The sequence below is a fragment of the Danio aesculapii genome, chromosome 13 (genome assembly GCF_903798145.1).
Source record: "Danio aesculapii chromosome 13, fDanAes4.1, whole genome shotgun sequence".
Lineage (NCBI taxonomy): Eukaryota > Metazoa > Chordata > Actinopteri > Cypriniformes > Danionidae > Danio > Danio aesculapii.
Genome location: NC_079447.1, coordinates 17,823,697 through 17,844,634, shown reverse-complemented (window position 1 = coordinate 17,844,634; position 20,938 = coordinate 17,823,697). Strand labels below are relative to the sequence as shown.

The window sequence follows — 20,938 nt, the reverse complement described above, 5'->3', positions numbered from 1 at the left end:
AAAGTAACTCTGTCCAGACCTTTTCATCACAATTACTTTTGCTCCTTGTATTTAATAAACCTCACAGCTAGGTTTAAACACCAAATGTTTGTGGATTCGTGATTCTTAAAATGCACTTAAAGCTGTGCTTTTGATAGTTCTGTTTGAAAATGTATTATCCATAGAGTTGGTGTAGGATGTATCTACAGCTCTCTAAATTATCAAGGTCAACTTCATAACAGATTTGTTGCTTATGAGTCTGTATGTCGATTAAATACTAAGATCTTGGCTGTGGCTGTTGACAACAGTGGCTGATCAGATCATTGTGTGTACCATAAATGGCTTGTTTTGCTTTGGTTGTTCTCTCAAGCACACACAGCAGATGTTCAAGAGCCGCCTGTCTCTTCTTAAGATGAAAATTAAGTGTCTTCTGCAAAAAGTCTCCAGCCACAACTCCAAATTTATCACTTAAAGAAATAATTCACCCATGATTCTGTCACCCTTGTGTTTAAAATAACACATGTATAAATGACTTTGTTCCGTCTACAGAGCACAAAAATAGACATCTTGACAACTATTTTTCACGGTGATGGCAATGAATGGAAACTGAAGCTTTCAAGCTTCAAAATGGATTAAACTGCATCATAAAAGTTTGACTTAGGTACAAAAAGAAATTCATTCAGTAGCAATGCTCATAACATCCCAGATTTTTAGATGAAACTGAAAAATGGTGTAAAAACATTTACCAAGGATGTGGATTAAAAGTATATCGTATTAATGCTGCAAATAAGGTTATCTTTCGTAACTACAGACTGATTGTTTTACTTCATAAGACCACAATGTACTGTAACATCAGGAGCTACAGAAATTCATTTTGTTTTGACTGAATGTGGATTATTGACTCTCAAAATGCTGCATGGTAGTCAATGACTTACATTTTATGGGTCATTGAAGATCTCAACTACTCAACCACTTTCATTTTTGATAAGTAAATTAACAGCAAATGTAAACAAACATTTAACAGCTCACTGAAGATCAAGATTATTAGTTATTAAGGAATCAGATCTAGAAATCTCACAAAGCTATTGATGATTTTTTTGAGACTCTTATAGTGCTTTTGCATCATTTCTTAAGTTTAAAAGCATATTTTCCCACTGTAAGAGATCAATACATCTTGGTGGTAAAAATATTAACATGCATCTTTAGCCATCTTTCCAGCTTCTGATTCACAAAGTGGTTCACTGTTCAGTCCTTTCCAATAGATATATTGCATATTGCAGTCCCGTATTGTGCCTTAATTTCTTCTTTGTGAATTCGTGCTTGTGTTTTGAGTTGCTATTGAATTGGTAATCATTTAATTGCCCAGCAATTCTGCAGTTCTGAGTGTGCTTCGCAGTGTGAGTGGGCTTAACACCACCTGTAGGACACATTCTCTTTTCCATTTGCACCAGATACTTTATCAACACTTTATATTTCTGAAAACAACTTGCAATTCTTAGTGTGCTCCGCAGGTGAGTGGGCTTGACAAACCACCTGTAGGACATGCTCTCTACTCTCCACATGCACCAGACACTTCATGTTTCTCATACATGCATTTATTTTACTTATACAAACAGTGAAGTGTGCAACTGCATTTTTTTACAACTTGCCTTTTTATTATTCTTTTCACAACATATAATAACCCCAAACAATATTACTATTATCTTTACCATTGGTTTTTGGACACATTCATAATGTCGAACAAAGTTATGATTAACTACACTTGTGTGAATTCATTCATCCAATAAAAACACAGAAAATGGCTCAGGGAAAAAAAAAACCTTTGAAACCATGCCAAGCTTTCAGATGGTTGCAGATGCCACTTGCTTTGATATTATGTTATATAATACAATGGCATTCAGACATTTTATGACTTAAGTGTCCAGATACTTTCTAAAGCCACTGTATATTATTTCTGCACATTCAGCGGTATTTGTCTTTAAGTTGCAGCACATGAATTTTGGAAGCTATGTGTGACGAGAAAGAATTATATCCTTAGGCAGAGGCCACATTTTATTACATAAACAGCTGTAGCTCTATCTCCTGGCTGCGGTTTGGTCCTAAGTTTTAAGAGATCCAGGAATATGGAAGCCATATTGTATAGGATTTTTGAGATCAACTCTTTTAAAAAATAACATCTTTCATCTTCTTCATCATCTTAAAATTATTAATCACGTTATAAAGTTGACATATTTTATGATAAATTATTAAAAATAATAAAAAAATAAACATTTCATATAGTTTGGTGACTGATTTGTGTCAAACATAAATCCCCTAAAATTTAAGCTATGAGCCCCAAAATGCCACATGTGAGTTTTTGGTACATATTAGTGCCTAAAGTGGGCATTTTAGTACCTAAGAAGTACAAAAGTATACCTTTCAATAGATACCCAGTGCCAGCTTTTGTACCTTTATTTCAGAAAGTGTGTTAAGCCATGGTAAAATACATTTTCTTTTTGCATGAATCAGTTAAACCAATGATTCAACTGCCCATTCATAAAGATAAAATTATACATAGCAAGTAATTGTACATAAAACATATTAAATGCACGTAAAGTGCCTACTACTCTTTCAAATAACTTTTGGGAAAATAAAATTTCAACATTTGGGTGTACAGAATTTGTGTGAGTACATAAATAAGCAGTTTTTGTTGTGTAGATCTGTGTGAATGAGGAACCTTTTTTTAATAAGATTTATTTATTAGATTTTTTGACAGTTAAACAAACAAAAATGAAAGAGAAAATAATACAAATAGAAAAATATATATATATATATATATATATATATATATATATATATATATATATATATATATATATATATATATATATATATATATATATATATATATATAACAGTACAAAATTGACAAAAAAATAAAAATAACCCACACTATAATCCATATATTGTGCAACAAACAGTATATGATGTGCATAAACAATATATGATGTGCATTCATTTTACAAATGAAGCATAAACAGGTCAGTACCGAAAGTTGAGGTTGGCAAATAAATAATGTAAAATAAATAATGATGATAATAAAAGAAAAAAGAAAAGAAACATTTAAAAAAGAGAGAAAAGAGAAAATATAAATAGGCTGGGGGGTGTTATGTTCTTCAAACTTGTGGTTTTATGTCAACAAAGGGTTGTATGATTATGCTATATCAGCACTAGTACTCATCTAGAAGGTACAGACTAAGGGCCCTATCATTCACCAGGCTCAATAAGGTGCAAGATGTATTCGGTGTGATTTGTTGCTGTTTTCAGACGCAACCCTAATTTTCTCATTTTGCACGGCGTTGTGTAAATAGCAAATCCATTTGCGCCACTTTGTGGACTCATGGGTGTTCCAGTCTAAAAAGGAGGTGTGTTAAGGCACATTGTTGGCGCATTACTATTTTGAGGAACTGAAATAGACTGGCTGTTGACCAACTGAACACTACATAAATATAAAGACCACTGCCTCCATGCCTTCTTCATGTGAAGGGTGAAGGGGCTTTTTCAGTTTATTCATAACAATTTGCATTTGTATAATGTTGTTAATCTTATTATTAGAAGTATCATTTATTATATGCATATTTATATTTGTTTTAATAAAAATAAATTTACATTTGTTCACCTGTCGGGCTTTGCAGATATATGCATCACTATATGGGGCATAAGAATAGGACGTGTATTGTTTTTTTTTTACCACACTTCCTTAATATTGTTCATTTATTCGTTTGCTGGAAATTAGAACTGAATTTAAAAATAGTTTTGAAACAAATCTTTGCACTTAACAAACGAAATTAAATATGTAGGCTAATGGATATCTTCAGTGGAGTGCGAACAACACTGTTTCCTAATCCACGAAAGTAAAGGAGTAAAGAGTAAAGGAAAACGTAAAGAGGCTGAATGGAGGAGGCTAATTCTTTATCCTCACACTGCAAATGGTCTGATTAACTGTTTTCTCACTAGTGAAGCATTCAGTTTTTCCACTTATAAAGTTCGCCATGTAAATAGTGAATGTGCCATGGCGTGACACAACTGACTTTTAAAGGGAATGGCAGATGAGACTCTCAAAACTCATTAAGAGAATAAGCACAATCCTGTTAGACCATGCGCCAGGACGCAGAGCATATTTTCGTCCTTAAAATAGCAAAAGTGGATTCTGACACACCCTTAATGCTTTAACATCATGCACTTTAGACTTTGTGCCTAGATTGTTAAAATAGAACCCTAAAAGTGGGACACTCACATTGACTCCATTGTCAAAAAAGCTCAACAGAGGCTGTACTTTCTTCGTCAGCTGAGGAAGATTAACCTACCAAAGGAGCTGCTGAAACACTGGACACATCTGCACATCAATAACTGTCTGGTTTAGCTCAGCTACTAAATACAATCTCCAAAGACTACGTCGAATAGTTCAGACTGATGACCGAATCACTGGTACAACCCTTCCTACTCCCCAGGAACTGTACTTATCCAGAGTGAGAAAGGGCTGCCAAAATCACTCTGGACCCCTCACACCCAGCACACTGCCTCTTTGAACTTTTACCTTCTGGTCGACGCTACAGAGCACTGTGCACCAGAACAGTCCGACACAGAAACAGTTTCTTCCCTCAGGCAGTCCATCTCATGAACACTTGATGATAATAATTATGGAACAAACATCACTACTTGCTATACACTTTTATACGCATATACACTTATTTAACAACACACTTTACATGCCAATTTACACATAACAGCTACACATATAACGTTGTATATAGTAATATAGCTGTACATATACTTGTCAATTTGTATAATTGCATTCACTACTTACTTGTATTTTTTAAAATATATTTATTATCTGTTTTTTGTCTGTGTTCTATTATCTCTGTTATCCTGTTGCACTGTAGAAGCTCTGTCATGAAAACAAATTCCTCGTATGTGTGGACATACCTGGCAATAAAGCTCTTTCTGATTCTGATAAAAGTGCAAGATGAGCAACCATTCAGTCTACAGTAACTGCTTCGAGTTTCAGAGATTTAACATGCTCCACGAATGGCAACCAAATATTAGAAAATGTAATCACTGAACCTTGAAGACTTTATTTAACTTTTTTTAATTTAACAAAAAATAAGGCATATTTAATCCATTAAGTATGGGAATGACGAACTTTTTGAGAATGTTGTTTTTGGAAAGAACATGATGGTGAATATTTAATAACAGAATGTTTGGGTGAACTAACCGTTTCAATAAAGGATCCACATAGACATACTTGTACATAGCCAGACCTTCAGGACCTTTAAAGACACCCAAAATCAAATAGGTTTTTTGTGCTAGCTTATAATTACTTTTTTTTAATTTAACAAAAAAAATAAGGCATCTTTAATCCATTAAGTATGGGAATGAACTTTTTGAGAACGTTCTCACCCATGAGCTATTAAACTCTAATGCATGAGAAAAATTTTTTTAGGCTGTATTACACTTTCATTGTTATTCTATCTTATAAACCTTTTGTGAGAAGTAAACCGTTAGGAATATAGTTTAACTGGGCCCGTTATATCATTCATAACGAGGTTTTCAGCCCATTTTGCACTGCAGATGCTCTCTGTAATGCTTTGCTGATCTCTGCCAAAGTCATCCTCATTCCAGGACATTCCCCTGTTTTAATGCATTTCAGGTGTCAGATTCTCCCAGCACTAGGTTTTTCCTCTGCTAATTCAATTTTCTGTCCCTCTCACTGCTGTAATGTTAAGCAACGTGATTTCAAAAAGTAGCCCTTTATGTTTACATTCAACATATAATTCACACAATAACACCAGGGAACGCATTGCAGACACTCTCCATAACCTACTTTCTCTTGTTATTCAACCGCTTACAGAAGTTCCTACTGCGAGTAGTCACTGTATCGTATTTAATTCAATTATTCAAGTGAAGTTCCTCTTTAAAACACTGGCTTTTTGTGTTATTTATACACTTAAGGATGAGTCACTGCTGGCAGATAAAGAAAGGTAAGAGAAATGAAGTCATAAAAACAGTGGTTTGCGCACATGAAGATATCAGTGTGTGACTCACGCCTTTGGCACCCAAACAGCACAACTACTATGTATAATTCTTAAAGTTTAATCCCATTAAGTTGGCTTCGTATTCTTCCTTTCGAAATGCTCAAAAGCTTGACCACCTAACAGGCTCTGGAGAGACTGAGAGAAACTTTCCGTTCAGGCAGACGATACACTAAAGCCAAGTCTGAGACGCTGCTGTGGAAGTTAGTGCAGAGGTGTGACCCCTCGGTGACTTTTACACATGACTTCTGTGATATCACACAGGTTTTAGTCTTTAGAAGAGTTAGCAACATTCAGATCAACAAAGGCTTTTTTTTTGCTGGGCTTATACCCAGAGAACTCAAATTATAGTAGAAGCGAACAAGTATTTAGAGACCTCAGCTTGCTTTATTCCAAAAGATGTGTAGCTTTGCTATGGACAAAGATACAAAAACCAAACACTGTTTAATGGATAAGACAGATGTTGTCAAGCCTGCCATTAGAAAAGATAACTTGCGTACTAAAATGTATTCGAAAACATATGGAGTCCTTTCATCTGTTGATGAGTGAAAGATGTGGAATTAACAGGGGAAGAAGTTAATGAATAATTTTTGTGTGGACAATGCAATTCCAGTTTCACAGTTTCACAGTTCTGTATTGATACTCCCTTCAATATACATTTGCTGTACCATGTACTTAGCATGATTATAATAGTCACCTTTGAATAGATTACCAAAAAAGGAGGAGCATTTTTATTTTTTGCTTGGTTGTTTGCGTGTTGATTTGTTTAGTTTTTGATATATATATATATATATATATATATATATATATATATATATATATATATATATATATATATATATATATATATATATAGGTCACCCTTTATTTTGATGGTCCATTTGTTGAATTAAGTTACATTGCATCTATATGCCAACTAATTCTCATTAGATTATAAATAAACTGTTAGGTTGGGGTTATGGTAAGGGTTAGTGTAAGTTGACATGTACTTGCAAAGTTAAAGTCAGTTAAAGTTACAGTCTGTTGAAGGAGCAGTATCAACAAATATTAAGCAGACACTCTACTAATACACTAATACTCAAACGAACCATCAAACTAAAGTGTTACATATATATGTATGTGTTATATTATATATATGTATATAACAGCAAGTTTATTGTGGTAAAAAATTATGTAAAGTGTTGTATTTCTATGTGTACAAACTGAAAATTAAAATAAAAAAAAATGGCAAAAAAAAAAACATTCAGATCAACAATTAACATAAAGATACCATATCATACCATAAACATATCATTGATATAAACTATCAAGCTATCATTCAAAATTAGTGGCAACCACTGTGTTTAGATGCTACAGCAAATGTGTGCAGCAGAAGAGATCATTGAATAAAAATAGACTGCTTGTGTTGTAAATAAAAGCGTAATAGTGTAACTAGCAGTTTCCCTTCCAACAAAAATCCAATGTTTAAAATTTTCCTCAAATAACCATCGTCTGTTTTTCTAACCTCTGTTAATATCTTGGGTATAGACTTCATAATATATCCACACAAATGAGGTGTGGATATATTATGAACACATTTTCCATATTTTGGAAAATCGCCAGAACATGCAAAAATCAATGAGAATCTTGATGCAAAATGTGTAAAGATAAGCTTAAGCGGTGAGTTTCCTTGTAAAAAATGAGCTCCCTCATCCTCCATAGACAGCAATGGATCTGAGATATTCAAAGTCCAGAGAAGGAACCAAAAACATTGTCAAAACGTTCCAGGTGACTTCAGTGATTCAAGTGTAATCATACAAAGCCCCATGAACACTTTTGTGCATCTGTAATGAGTTGTGGTCCATGGCAACAACAATGGTTGGATCCAATCTGCAGCTTTTATTAAGAAACATCATACAGAAAAGGTCAAAACAGGGACAGACGGGAGCATGCAGATAATCAGAGAGACAGGAGAAAGATCGAGGCAGGCGAAAAAATACACATTAACAAGAAAACAAACAAAGGTCAAAACGAGGTTAGACAATCCAAAAACACTTTATAATGCTCACTAAAGGAAAACAAGACTTAAGCCTGAACAGCTTCAACTGTGTGAGTGGAAACAGGGGTTAAACTGGGACTGGTGTGTGAGTGAAGTGTATGATGGGACATGTAGTTCAGTTGAATCACAGGGAGTGTTCTCCAGCGATCTACAAGAGCTAGATTGCTGGTGATCGTAACAGAAGCAAAAAAAAACTGTAAATACAATTTTGTTCACCTAATGTATATTTTCTCTCCTGAGTCTGGTGCAGGTGAGTACTACGGGCAGTATGATATATTGTTATTAGAATCAGCAGCCTTGTATTGTCCATAGTAAATGATCTGATGAGTTTTTGGATGATTACAGTTGATCCACTGATGTCAAATGGAATGTTTGACAATGTTTTTTGTTCCTTTTCTGGACTTTAAACTTCTTGGACTGTTGCATGGAAGATCAGAGAGCTCTTGGATTTTATCTAAATTACCTTACTTTGTGTTCTGAAGATGAACGAAGGTCTCAGGGGGTTGAAACAACATGAAGGTTAATTAAAAAACAGAATTTTTGGGTGAACTAACCCTTTAAATAAAGGATTCATGTGAGGATGTTGATCTGACCTTAAGATGTCTGTGTTTAGGTTCAATTTGAATGTGTCTGGAAAAGACTGATGGTACTACTGGTATTATAAAGTCATGAATCTTTGAATTTACATTTCAACATAGACATACATAGCCAGACCTTCAGGAGAGTTTCCTCCTCTAAAGAAAACCACAACCAAATAGGTTGTTTGTGCTGGCAGATAATTATGACCCACAGTAAACATTATAGAATTTAGCACCATTTAGAAAGTGTAAAAATAATGCTGATGTTGTGCTTTGTCTTGAAATAAAATGACATTTAACATATAAGAGCATTACCAATCAATATGCAAGTTTATTTAAACACACAGTTAGGACAATATTTAGCCGAGATAGAACTATTGGAATATCAGGAATCTGAGGGTGCAAAAAAATCAAAATACTCAGATAATCACCTTTAAAGTTGTCTGTATGAAGTGCTTAGCAATGCACATTACTCAAAATTCTGGCTTTGAAGCAAAATATCTTCATGGAACATGCTCTTTACTTGATATTCTAATGATTTTTGCAATAAAATAAAATTTTGTAATCTAGACCAATACAATGTAATTTTGGCTATTGTCCAAAATAAATAAGTGGAACATAAGGCTGGTTTTGTGGTCCAGGGTCACTTATTTACATTTATGCATTTGGCAGAAGCTTCACATTCATGTGAATGCCAGGACTTTTTTTCTTTTGCAACTTTGAAACTCGGGCGATGCGGTGGCACAGTGGGTACTGACAAAGTCCAAAGACGTGGTGTAGGTGAATTGGGTATGGTAAAATTGACCGTAGTGTATGTGTGTGAATGAGTGTGTATGGATGTTTTCCAAAGGTGGGTTGCAGCTGGGATCTGCTGCGTAAAAACCTATGCTGGATAAGTTGGTCGTTCAATCCACTGTGGCGACCCCAGATTAATAAAGGCACTCAGCTGAAATGAAAATGAATGAATGAGATACTGTATAATGAAAGAACTTTGCAACCCATGATTATTGCTACTGTAATTCGTAATGGTCTAACAATCGAGCTACATAATTTCCAAATTTTGATGAAAGGACACAATGTGGGGCTTTAATTTAAAACACTACTGTGGATCATAAATTAACAAATAATCTGTATAGGCTGCATCAATCATAATGTAATAATCGGTTATATAGGCTCGAGTACAGGGTGTGTTATTGCTCTGCTATTACTGCTCCAAGGGACACACATGCCTCACAGAAGTCCTGCAGTACTCATCCAATCAGACGATGACCTCAAAACTCCTAAAGCATTTTCAATTGTGTGTGCCAAATGCATGTGAGGTTCAGTCTGGGCCTGACGTTTAAGGCAGAGATTAAATCCAGCTTGATTTACAGTTGTGAATTGTACAGAAGCGGTGAGTGATCAAGCTTACTAAATATATTCTCTCACCCAGTTTTGCTAAGTGGGAAGCCAATATCATGGTAAAATAAGAGTTGGGGCTCAGCGGGATGGCATATTTTCCGGCTTGTATAAGTCTTGTGGCTTTGGGCAGTGTCAGTGGCACTGTCAGTTTGCTTTGTCTCTGCTCTCAGCTTTTCCCTCTAAAGGTCTAGTCATTTTTTTTTTGAGACACCCGTCTATATGCCGGCATCAGCTAGCAGTATTCCTCAATGCGGATCGTTTAGAGCAGTTCAGACTGTTACACCAGGCCGTTATTTGGCACAAAAAGGTTTTTGTCATTTTATGTGTTCCCATATTTCTAATAACTTTTTCGAAGACATGTTTAGAGCAACTGAGCAATTAAATTGAGTAATTGAGTCTTTAAAATCGCATCATCATGGTTCCAGTTGAAGGAGGATTTTCTCTGATTTCAGGGTAATCTAGGATTTAAATGGGATTTCAATAAAAATAATAGATTTTTTTTAAAGGAACAAGCTATTTTTTTGGAAAATAAACTTATTTGCATCTCTCCTTTTAACACTTACAGCTTAGCTTAGCATAAAACATTGAATCGGATTAGACCATTAGCATCTCGCTCAAAAATGACCAAACTGTTTCAATATTTGCATATGTTTGTGCCCTTTACAGCCATGGTATGGCAATGAAGTTACTTGCTTATTAGCCTGTAAAATAGCAACCTTTCATTTTCTTTCAGTCTTAGTACAAAATTTTACTACAGAAGAGTCAAGATTTAAATAGGAATATTATCAAAACTTGGAAATTTTTGATATGCTATTGGTCTAATCTGATTTAATGATCTATGCTAAGCTAAGCTAAGTAAAAAGTGCCCCTGCCAGACCTGGAGATCAGCTGACTGGATTCCAAAATGATAAAACTTAACTGTTTAACTCTTGGGGAGTTGTAAAAGGTGACAAGTTCCTTCAAATAATTGACAGAGAAGATACTTTTAAAAATGCTATAGTATTTTATTCCTCTCTTGTGTATTAATTTAACTTTTATATTCATTTATATATATATATATATATATATATATATATATATATATATATATATATATATATATATATATACTTCACTTTTTATATTGTTTATATCCTACTTTATCTGGCTCTCAAATCCTAGATTTCTTGGGTCACTGCAAGCATAGACTGACTAAAAGCTTTATAACCTAAAGGCTTTTCTAAAAATATGAAATGATCCCCTCATGAGCTAAAAACAAACATGTAAACATGTCTCCAAGTTATGTATCCTTCAGCTTTCTTTTTGAACTCTTGATTTGTTTTTCTTCCTTCCTCAGCCTTCAGCCAGTGAACCCTGCACTAAATCAGGTTATGAAACCTGCGTCAGAAAGAACCATATTTTGATTTCTGATTTATTATCAAGTTGCTTGTAAAGCCATTTAGACTAAAGAATGAAATGCTCATTGAGAAGAGGATAGCAATAGGATGGAGAGTTCTTCCCTATAATAACTCATTATTTTTTATGTTGATATTATGATGGAAAGTTCTTCTTTCTACTTTTTTTTCCACACAAGAAGTATGCATCTCATCCAAGTTTTTTTATTATTGGAATATTAAAATGTCTTCCTAAATAAGCAATAATATTTTTGTGGATCTTTTTAGATTCACATTTAAATGTGTGTATATCATTGAGCTTGTTTAATTGATTGAATAGTTACATTTTTATTCAAATAGACAAATGAGAGAAAAAAACATTTAAAAGCCACTTGCAAGTCTGTTATTTTGAATTGTAATACTATCTAATGAATGCAGTCTTAAAATATATGCACTGCAAAATCTGATAAGTTAACTCAAACCGTTTGAGAAAACCGATTGCGGCAAACCGTTTAAGCTTTGGAACCATATGAACAAATATATTATTTGTGTTCATATCGTCAAACATTTAGAGTATTAGTAACTTATACAGATTTGATAACGGAACTTAAAATGTTTAAGGTTCAGTTAACTTAAAAGATTTAAGTCAAACAACTGTATAGCTACTGAAACTAATAAATTTTGTCAATTTAATGCACTGTAAAACCCATCAGTCAACTTTACCAAATGAAATGAGTGTAGTTAAGTCAAAATTGACTGAAAGTTAATTCTACTCATTTGAAAAGAGTTTTGAACTCAGTGTTGAAAGTAATGAGTTAAATAAATACCTTATCATTACTTCAACTTGAATGGTGTAAGTTCACAGTACTCGTATAGATTCGTTTTTTTAACTGAAATGGTTTGTTGCAATCGGTTTCCTCAAAAGGTTTAAGTTGCCTTAACTTATTGGGTTTTACAGTATACAGTTGGTTTGAGTTCTCTTCATTTACTGGGTTTTACTGTGCTCAAATTGTTTCATTTACTCAAATGTATTAAGTTCACAGTACTCATTAGGATTCGTTTTGAACTTAAATGGTTTGTTGCAATCGGTTTCCTCAAATGGTTTGAGTTACCTTAACTTTTTTGGGATTTATAGTGTGGTTTGCTGCAATCAATTTCCTCAAACCATTTGAGTAGCTATACAGTTGTTCGGACTTAATTCATTCTATTACCTGAACACAAATAGATTTGAACATAAAGCAAAAACTAACATGTGTAATCAAGAAATTACATAAAAGGAGGTATTTTAAGCTAAATTTATTGAAATTTATTCATACTTAGAATTACTTTAAATATTTGTTATATTTGAGGTAGAAGATCTGTTTAAAATAGTTTGACCATTTAAATTTCCACCTTCATTATAAACCTTAAAATTAAAAAAATAATATTTCAGTCAATAATTCAGTCATTTAAAAGTTAAATACACCTGGAATTTTTTTCTGATGTTAATTTATTTGCTGAACATACATGAATAACGTAATAACGTGGGTAATATGCTTGATTGTGAGTGCTTTGAGAATTGTGTGTACTTTTTGAAGTGTAAGTTTAACAATGTTGTATAGATACAAACATGTTATAAACTAAGCTGTCATTACTTAGACAGATATTGTGCTTAATGGATTTTAATATTGCACTGCACTATCAAAAACAATGCTGAAATGATGTAACTCAAGTATTTCTCAAATCAAATGCGGTGAGACTGGAAAAGTTTAAAACTAAAAATATTTTTTCAACAGGCCAGATAATATAAGCCAAAAGATAACTTCATTTGGCCTTTGAAAAGACTTTACTGTGTCTGTAAAGGTAGGTATGTGACAATCTCAGCTCAGAATACGCTTCAAACCACTGCCAAAATGGTTCATGACACTCTTTAAAACCTGGCTGGACAATTTCCACCTATGACAAACTGATGAGCTCATTCCTGTTACCCCAAGTCCGTAACCCTCCAGACAGCATGTGCTGGTTAAATCCCTCGCCCTGCGTGTCACAACACACTTAAGAAGCTTCTCTTCTGATTTTCATCTGTCAAAACCTAAAAAGATATTTAGAGTCAATGGAAAACCTAAAGCTGGGGGGGATTCCAGTAAACAAACTACTAAATAGGCTTTCAAAACTAAAATGGCTAATTGCCTTCAGGAGAGCACAAATCAAGGTTGCGGGACATAAAAGTTTCAGAACATTTTTATTGGCAAATATAAATAAATGAAAACCATCAATCCTTTTACCCCATCATTAAGACGGCAGATGTGTTGTCATGAAATGTAATGTTTCTGTTTTGTCTGTGGCTTATATTTGTATATTTTATATTCATATTTGGGATATTCGATTACAATTGATCATGTGAAACTTGATAACTACAAACAGGAACTTAAGTTCACTTGAATCCTCCAAGACTTCATATAAAGAGTAGACAGTTGTATCGTGAATTTATTGACGCTGCGACAGGATGTTTCACGAGTGAAGTCTTTTTTTGTTGTTTTGTTCACAGCTGTTGACTGGAACACTCGATGGAAAACTGGCTTTGTTTCATCCGTCCGAATGTCTTCTCCCTTAAGTGTGGGATCTACTCCGACGGCTCAGTTCTCGGCGCTGCAGACTAATGAAAGTCTTACATCAGTCACATTGAAATCGCTCTGCTGGCTTGTCACCTCTGAGACCTACATCATGGACGGGATCTGTGATTTCACCATTTCAGCCGCCACTGACAACCTACAGATGTGACAACACGCTCACACCCTCAGCTGTCAAGCCAAAGACACACCCTGAGAGAGAAGTCCACTTAAACTCCTTTCCCATGCACCAATACACATACACAATATGCAGGATTATTCCCTCTGTGATTCATTTTCAACTTTAAAATTATGAATATGAATTTACCGGCCATTTATTAGGTATTCCTGGGATGCAAATCTCTTATCTGCCAATCACATGGCAGCAACTTAAAGAGATAGTTCACCCAAAGCTGAAAATTCTGTCATCCTTTACTCAACCTTTAACTGTCACAATCTTGTACCTTCAGTAGAACACAAAAGAAGTTACTTTGAAAAATGTTGGAAACCTGTAACCATTGATTTCCATAGTATTTATTTTTCCTGCTATGGAAGGCAATGGTTACAGGTTTTTAGCTTTCTTCAAAATATCTTCTTTTGTGTTCAGCAGAAGAAAGAGTTTCATAAAGGTTTGGAACTACTTCATTATTTTTGGCTGAACTGTCCCTCTAATGAATTTAAGCTTACAGAAGTGATCAAATCAAACTGCTGAAGTTTAAACTGAGCATCAGGATGGAAAAGAAAGGTCATTTTAAACATGGTAAATGTTGTTGGTGCTTGACAGACTGGTTGAGTATTTCAGAAACTGCTGATGGACAGTGATTTAAACACACAACCTTTTTTAGGGTTTTGCAGAGATTTAAATGGTTAGTTCACCCAAAAATTGTCACTTAAAAACAAATCACATAAAAAATGTTCCTGTGTGTGGCTCACCCTCAAGGCATTCTAAATGTAAATGAGTTTCTTTTTCTGGTCAAAACTAACCAGGATTATTTTTTACTATTTTCTTTTTAATGCTAATGACTGGCTGATTTATAAGTCCAATAAAGCACATCCATCCATTCATGATAAAAAGTGCCTCACGGCTCTGGTGGTTGAATAAGGGTGCAGATATCAAGAGTCAAAATACACTGTTAAAAATTATATAACAAAAAGTCATGACAGCAAATGTTTTTATTTTAAAAATGTAAAAAAAATTTTTTTTTACAGTGTAGACATTGTTTACAGTCAGCCAAGTGAAGGCCATAGGTGCGCCATTATGTGTTGCGCACAAGTATTTTTGTTACTCCTGGCATGCACACTACTCTGGCAGGTTTGAGCAGTGAAACGGCGTCTTTTCAAAATGCTGAAGATCTCATTTCAGTTTGGAAATGGTGATAATCTCTTTCAGTACAGACAAACTGTCAGACAAAGAGTCAGGACTATCCACAATGACTCTCTGACTGGTCTTCTGAGCTATTGCATATCATTCTCTGATTTGATTTGTCAAGCCGCTCTCATATGACTATTACCAAAGTCCGTTTAAGGCAAGTCATTTCACTCGGCAGCCATTTTTGAAACGCCTCTGGATTGGTATGCTTGGGTATTCTGTCTGAATGGGGAAACTCTCCAAAAACTGTTTGCCAAACTTATGATTACATTACACATTTAGAATCACCAATAAAATCAAACAACAACGTCTCATAAGTTTCGTTTCTAAACATCTGGATCAAACAAAATCTGCATATTTTCAGGTTGCCTGAGCTACCGCGCATGCGCACTTGAAAGGAACAAGATCACGACACCAACCTCATTTATGGCCCCTCAACACATTATCATCCTCTGGATAATGCTTCATCAGATCGTGCTGCTTCTCTGAAGTAATTCACAACCTGTTCTTGATGGTCAATCTCCTCCAGAAATAACAGCGACTCTTTGTTTACAAGTTTGTGGGCATTTAAGTAACTGCTGTCATGTGATGTGCGCTTGACCGGACGGACTGTACCTTACGTATGTTTCATACAGATTACAAAACCAAAAATCTTTGGTTTTCAAGTGCACTTGGTTCATTTAAAATCACAGACTTCAAGCTTTATGTAGATATATTTCTTATGACTGTGAAGCAAGTATTCACTGAGATTTTAGTGCGTTTGTTGACTGCCAAACTGTCGTAAAAACACACGTCTGATCCGATCTTCTCCCCCGAAAAATGTCAGTCTATAGCGATCAATGATTGGCTTCTGTACTAGTAGGCGGGGTTTCATTCGTCTCATTGACCATTACACTTTTCCCATTCAAAACTATACGAGTGACACGTCTTGTGTATTCTATAGTCTTTGCTATTACACAGCCGGTAAGCAAATACAAATGCTGGCCAAATATGCAAATGCCTATTAAGCTCTAATGGTCACGAATCATATGTTTAAGGCTGTATAGTGTGGACGAAGATTATTTTTCTGAAACATATTAAAAATACATTAGTCTTGATGAAGAAAGCTTTTATTCTAAAATACTATTTTTAAAATAAAAATGCAGTAGTGTAAACACAGCCTAGACTGTACTATTCATTTAGAAAAAAATATATAATTTAAAAACAAATGATCTGTCAAACTTACCAGCCAACTTATTAAAACATATTGATGTTGTCATTTTGTCATTTTTAATTTGAAAGTTTGAGTAATTTGTGCACAACAAGTGGTTTGGCCTGAATTATTTAAACATGTGATTTGAGGTTTAAAACAACTATAAATGCGCTTAAATATCATCAAAGACATGACGCTCATCTAAAACACAGGTGTCCGTCTGGCACCAGAAGATCTTCAAATAAGTGATAAAGGGGAATGCTGGAGCCTGTAATGATGGGTGGTGTTCACTACAACTGCTGGCAGCGTTTCTACAGCAGTAACTCCTCTGAAGTCATTCTGATCTCTGCCCATTCAGAAACTGACCCATCCCACTGAGGCTGATCTGGAGTTGAGTCATGCTGCAGCACTTTATATTGACTTTCCTGATGGTTAATATTGCTCAGAATAAAACAGACATTTGCTGATTGGTCAATAGCTGCATTTTATTTACAATAAATGACTTTATAAAGGACTATACAAAAATATTTACATTTGTTTGAAGTGCACAGAATTGTAAAAAATTATGTTTTACTCTAAATTAATAATATTCGCCAGAGATGTGTATTATTTCATATACAGTACATTATATTGTTTCAAACTACTAAAACTTTATTAAGCTCCAGAGTTACATTTTTAACAATGAAATCGGACAGGTCTGCAATTGTGTTCCTAAGGGAGCTGTCTTAGGTTCCATACTGTTTAGTATATATATGCTTTCTTTTGGGCAACTCATTAAAAAATGAAAAAGCTAGGTTGTAGAAATAAATTTAAATTCAGAAACTTATGCTGCAGCACTTTATTATGACTCTCCTGACTGTTAATAATACATACAATAAAACAGACACATGCTGAATGATCAATCCATAGTACAGTAAAGGACTATACAAAACATTTTACATAAGTTTTCTACTCAAACACTAATACTTGTCATAGCTGTGTATTATTTCTTATATTAAAATGTCAATAAAAATGACTATTAACTATTATGCATTATACAAAAGTCATATTTTGGTTTTAGGGGTCTCCAACAACATGCTGATATGAATGCAAGGTCAAAAAGCTCTTTCATATTCTTATAATATGCATTTATTTTTACCTAATTATCCCAACGACTCCTATATGACTTGTTCAGCGATTCATTTGATCCCAAACCCCTTCTTAGCACGATGCTAATTGCTGCGCTGATTGGTCCAATGACGCAGTCTGTTGCGATCCGACAGAGAGAAATGCCCACCACAGCTTATCAACATTGTTGAAGTAGTCAGAGTGCAGAATATATGTGTGAGCTCAATGCAGGAGTGCATTAAAGCAATGCAGTTTAACACTAGCATATTGCTCTAAACAGTGACACACATTCAGTATTAATCCACACAGTGGAAAAAGCTGAACTATTTGAAACTTGACCACCACACATGTGTAGGAACAGCTGCTTGTGGCCATAGCAATGACAAAGGGCAGAAGATTGCGAGCTCACAAACACATTTAAATCGAGAATGCGTAACGCGTCGTGTTTTCAACGTGGCATTATAGTGTTCACCCATCTTCAGTCATGATCACTCCCACACGTACCAGTGATCATGACTGAAGGGAAAGCCACGTTCAAGTTTTACCGGATCCGGCACTTCACATTTGGTGTTGTTTCTTGTCAACATTGATACAAACAGGCAAAAGATCCAGATGAACGATGAAATATTTAAAGAGCCCTTATTATACATTAAAATATTTTGGTTTTGGGGGTCTCCAACAACAGTCTAATATGCATGCAAGGTCAAGAAACAATTTCATTGTCTTATAATATACATTTATTTTTCCCAATTATCCCAGCGACTCCCATATGATTCGTTCAGTAATTCATTTGTTCACAAATCCTCCTTAGCGCGATGCTAATCTGCGCTAATTGGTCTGATGACCCAGTCTGTTGTGATTGGTCGACTGCGTTCAGCGCGAGACAGAGAGAAACCCACCACGGCTTATCAAAAACTTTGAAGTAGTCAGAGTGCAGAATGTATGTGTGAGCATACATGCCAACACTCCCGTTTTTTCTTGGGAGTCTCCCGTATTTCAGACCCACCTCCTGCCACCCTCCCATTTTGTTATTTCTCCCGGAAAACTCCCGTAATTTCAACCTCCCACCCCTGGAGGTATTATAGCAAAATAAACCTCAACCACTGACTCTTCTCAGTCTCATCTTTGGGAAGGGAAAATAACACTCATTTTCCTTCACACTTCAGAGCACAGTGTCTTCGCGACATGATTTAACTGAGATCTGCTACAGTGTTCGTACAGTAAATATTTCACTTCACTTAGAACTGTGTTACGGACTATATGGAAGGTCATTTTCAAAAACCCATTATAGGGGCTCTTTAAACAACTCTGAGTCGAATATTTTATTAAAATATATATATTTTTAAACAAGGTGCACTTTCAGATTTAAACATCAGCTGGAAGGTAATTTTTTAAAACCCATAGTAGGGGCTCTTTAAACTCTAAAGTTAAATTTTAACATTAAAGTTGTCAGAATAGAGATCGAGATTCTATAATTCAATACAAATGTGTAAATAAACAGAAAACACCCTTAAAGCGCAAGTGGCATGGCAGGAAACTGTTAATTAACACATTTTCACAGTTTATAAGGAATTAAGTTTAAAAAATGTGAAACAGTACTTCAAAAACAGTAGCAGGATCTGGATGTTTTTACTCATGCTGTGCCTGTATTCTCAATAGTAAAGCCATACCATATTGCTTAAATATATAACAGTATTTAGGTACAGCATATAATATAGCATATAGGCTGACATACAAATGACACAATGTGCATAAAATCTCACTATAGCATTAATTTTCATGCTACTTCACCTGTGGAAGTTAGAATATACTGTACATTTTCATTTCGAATACGAAATTCCAAGATAAAACTAAATCATTTGTAGAGTAGATGCTTAATTTTGGCAGTTGTAAATGTGAATGGATGAGTTCAGCCGCTTTTGTCTGGAGTCTTCACAGGAAAATATTTTCACCCCACATGACTTCAAGCACTAGCTGAGGCAGTTTTGTAGTGGTTTTATGTTTGAGCTTCACTTTTGAATGAAAGAAAAACAATCACGCCTCAGCTTCTCGCTTCTAATTGGCTTTGGCTGCTTTTCCTAAACAAAGATGCCGTGTGCTTATAATGCTAAACAGAGTCATGTCAGATGTGGATGAGCTTAAACCACCTCAGGATCTGTCAATAAGTTCTGGTGAAGAGACTTTCAGATCCTTGTTTTTGGAAATGTGTTCATAGCTGGTCCAAGTTTATGACAGGATGCTGAAAGCTTGCTATGGTGATGTGTGAACTGATGTCGAAAAGGCTAACATTATGACGTTTTATAGTTTGACATAAACTGTTGTACAAAAAAAAACAGATTTTCCGGCTCATTTATGTATTTATTTCTATCTATTAAAAAATACTGACCACTTTAAAATTCTCTGGATTTATTAGGTGTGTGTTTGAGTAAAATGTAAATTAAATGTTATAGTTCATTCTAGTTAATGAGTGACTTGCTTGTCTCAGCTGACTCTTGAGCCTCTACCATCTTGGTCTTACTGGATTTTACTGCCACTTTTAACACAGTCTGCGTTTTATTTTGATAAACAGGCTGAAGAGATGGCTTAATATCACTGGAACTGTGCTGAACTGGTTTAAATCCTACTTCTCAGATCGTCTTCATTTAGTGGTCTTGGGAAACACTCAATCTGAAATCTGACAGATATGCCATGGTGTTCCTCAGGGAGCTGTCTTAGGTCTTATACTGTTTAGTTTCTATATGCTTTATTTGGAGCAACTCATTAACAAGTTTGGTATATTAAAGTGAAATTATATATCAGTTTTAGAAAAAAATACTCAGAATTACAAATGTGATTAATACGTTCTGGAGAAGAGCCTTTCTGAGAGTTCATTTTGAAAAACATTTAATACAGATCCAAGTTTATGATGGTGCTGAAAGCTTTCTTTGGTGATGTGTGAAATGAGCTGTCGAAAACAAATTGCTGAATCGGCTGAATTGTTGTTTCAACACTATTCACATCAGAACCGCCAGTCTAATTGTTAATGTAATTAATTTATTAATAATAAAAACAGCTGAATGTTGGTAAAGCAGTTTTTGAAGATCTCTGAAGAATTTTGGCTCTGTCCCATTGTCAATCACAGTCTAGTAGTCTTCAGGCCTCGTTGGTCTGAAAGATTGTTGCAGTTATAGCTTTTTGTGTGCTCTAGATCTCTCACAAGTTAACAAACTAAGGGTTTAATCGAAAAGTTCATTCAGAGACTG

At 34.8% G+C, this 20,938-nt stretch overlaps 1 protein-coding gene across 1 annotated transcript in view; it reads left to right on the top strand.

The window, feature by feature from the left end:
• Positions 1-16,291, top strand: part of wdr27 (WD repeat domain 27) — an 86,589-nt gene extending 70,298 nt beyond the window's left edge. Inside the window, exon 24 of the mRNA XM_056470637.1 lies at positions 13,968-16,291. Coding sequence (XP_056326612.1) covers positions 13,968-14,033 — 66 coding nt within the window. The 3' untranslated portion in view covers positions 14,034-16,291. The remainder of the gene's footprint in view (positions 1-13,967) is intronic.
• The last annotated feature ends 4,647 nt before the right edge of the window (positions 16,292-20,938 follow it).